The sequence below is a fragment of the Aplysia californica genome, unplaced genomic scaffold (genome assembly GCF_000002075.1).
Source record: "Aplysia californica isolate F4 #8 unplaced genomic scaffold, AplCal3.0 scaffold00022, whole genome shotgun sequence".
Classification (NCBI taxonomy): Eukaryota; Metazoa; Mollusca; class Gastropoda; order Aplysiida; family Aplysiidae; genus Aplysia; species Aplysia californica.
In genome coordinates, this window is record NW_004797292.1 from 513,398 (window position 1) to 515,268 (window position 1,871).

A 1,871-nucleotide genomic window follows, 5' to 3' on the forward strand; every position below is an offset into this window, starting at 1 on the left:
CGACACGTCTCCCTTTTACGGGTGTTCACCAACACGAAGCGATGGTGTTACCAAATCAACACCCTGCTCTTTGCATCTTACCGTTTTCCAACTTATTTATCTCATCTATATTATACATATGCTTGTAAAGTCGAAAACTTACTTACTTACTCTCTCCTTATACCGTCAGGCACAAAAGGAGGAGAGCAGTTAACGCCACGCTTGTCTGTCCCTGGTCACGTATTCCAATTTCAGCAAATCCAGGCTCTGGATGATTACTTCCTCCCGTATTGCGCCTCTATAGCTTCCAGTTGGTTTTCCTCGTTTTCTTTTTCCAGTTGGTTTCCAATACCATGTCTGACAGGGCAATCTTGTCTTCGGTATTCTTAGAACATGTCCTAGATATCACCAATTTCTAATTTTTATGGTTGTGCTGATATCTTTAATTCCAACTCTTTCCAACACGCCACTACAACATAATCTACTGATATCACAATTCATCGACCCGTGCCCGCTTCACAGTTGTTTACAAACACGAAGCTTTGGTGTTACCGTATCAGCACCCTGGTCTGTTCACCTTACCATTTTTCGACGTATTTACTTACATTACTTTACTTTTTCCTTCCTCTGGTATCCTTAGGATGTCGAGGGGAGATGCAGCTTTCGATCCTGTGCTAGGTGTGTAGCGTCTGGGATAGATATAGTTATGTTGTTCCTGGAACTTTTTAACCCCATCCAGCCAGGTCTTTCTTTGTCTTCCTCTTGATTTAAAGCCGGATTCTCGGGTGTTATAAGCTCGTTTTTTCTTGGGCCTTCTGGTCAGTGTCCAAATCTTTTGACACTTTGACGCTCTATGAATTTTATTACTGGTGGTATTCGGGTTTGTAGACGTATGGTTTCGTTTCTTATGCGGTCTCTTCTTGTGACGTTGATGGTTTTGCGGAGATTCCTCATTTAGCATGCATTGATTTTTCTTTCTTGTGCCTTGTTTAGAGACCATGTTTGGCACTGGTATGTTAATGTTGGTATGAACTTATGATGTTGGTATCCAACTTATTTATCACATCTATATACATGTACTTGTAAAGTTGAAAACGCCGTAACATAATCTATCGATATCAGAATTATTATTTTTCGACCCATGTCTCCTTCACAGGTGTTCACCAACACGAAGCTGTGGTGTTACCGTATCAGCACACTGCTCTGTGCTGTTCCTCTCTCCGTTTTCTGGGGAATCTACTTCGCCCTTCTAGCATGCTGTACCATCTGGTGTTGTCGGCCCTGTATCAAGGTCAGTACTGTTGCTTACTAAACAATACTTTTGTGTTGAATTATTTGGATTTTTCTTTTTTGCAAGTCCTTTTTGTCTCTTACCTTTTTTCCACTGTTCATTTTCCTTTCTTAATTTTTGTCTTTTTCTTCTTTTTCTCCACATATTATCATGTTTTTTTCATTTATGCCATTTTGCATTATTTTTTCTTTTCATGCCTCTTTCCTTCTATTTCATTTTCTCATGTCGTTCACTTTTCATTTTCATTTCAATTTTTCTGTTTTCCTTTCTGTTATGTTTTTTCTCTCTTTTCTTTCACTTGTTTTTACCAGTATATAAAGAATTTAAAGCGTTGACGATGAGTTTTCATATTTTCATTTATCGGCAACTTTATTTTATGAGCTTTCTCTCATCTCCACCTTTCCCATTTCCTACCCTCTCTCTCACCCCCCCTCTCTCTCTCCCTCTCTCTCTCTCTCTCTCTCTCTCTCTCTCTCTCTCTCTGTCTATGTCTCTCTTTTATCGCTTATCTCTCTATTTCTCTCACCCTTCTCTCTCTCCCTTCCACCCTCCTTTGCCCATCTCTTTGTTTTACATACACTCTCTCACTAACTCTCTCATG

The 1,871-nt window shown here is 39.8% G+C and overlaps 1 protein-coding gene across 1 annotated transcript in view; it reads left to right on the forward strand.

Moving 5' to 3' along the window:
* The window catches only part of LOC106013176 (caveolin-1), a gene marked incomplete at both ends in the record, with an annotated part of 5,179 nt that extends 3,909 nt beyond the window's left edge, over positions 1–1,270 (forward strand). The window contains 1 exon segment of the mRNA XM_013088204.1: positions 1,136–1,270. Within this exon segment, the coding sequence (XP_012943658.1) occupies positions 1,136–1,270 (135 nt within the window).
* Positions 1,271–1,871: the final 601 nt, after the last annotated feature.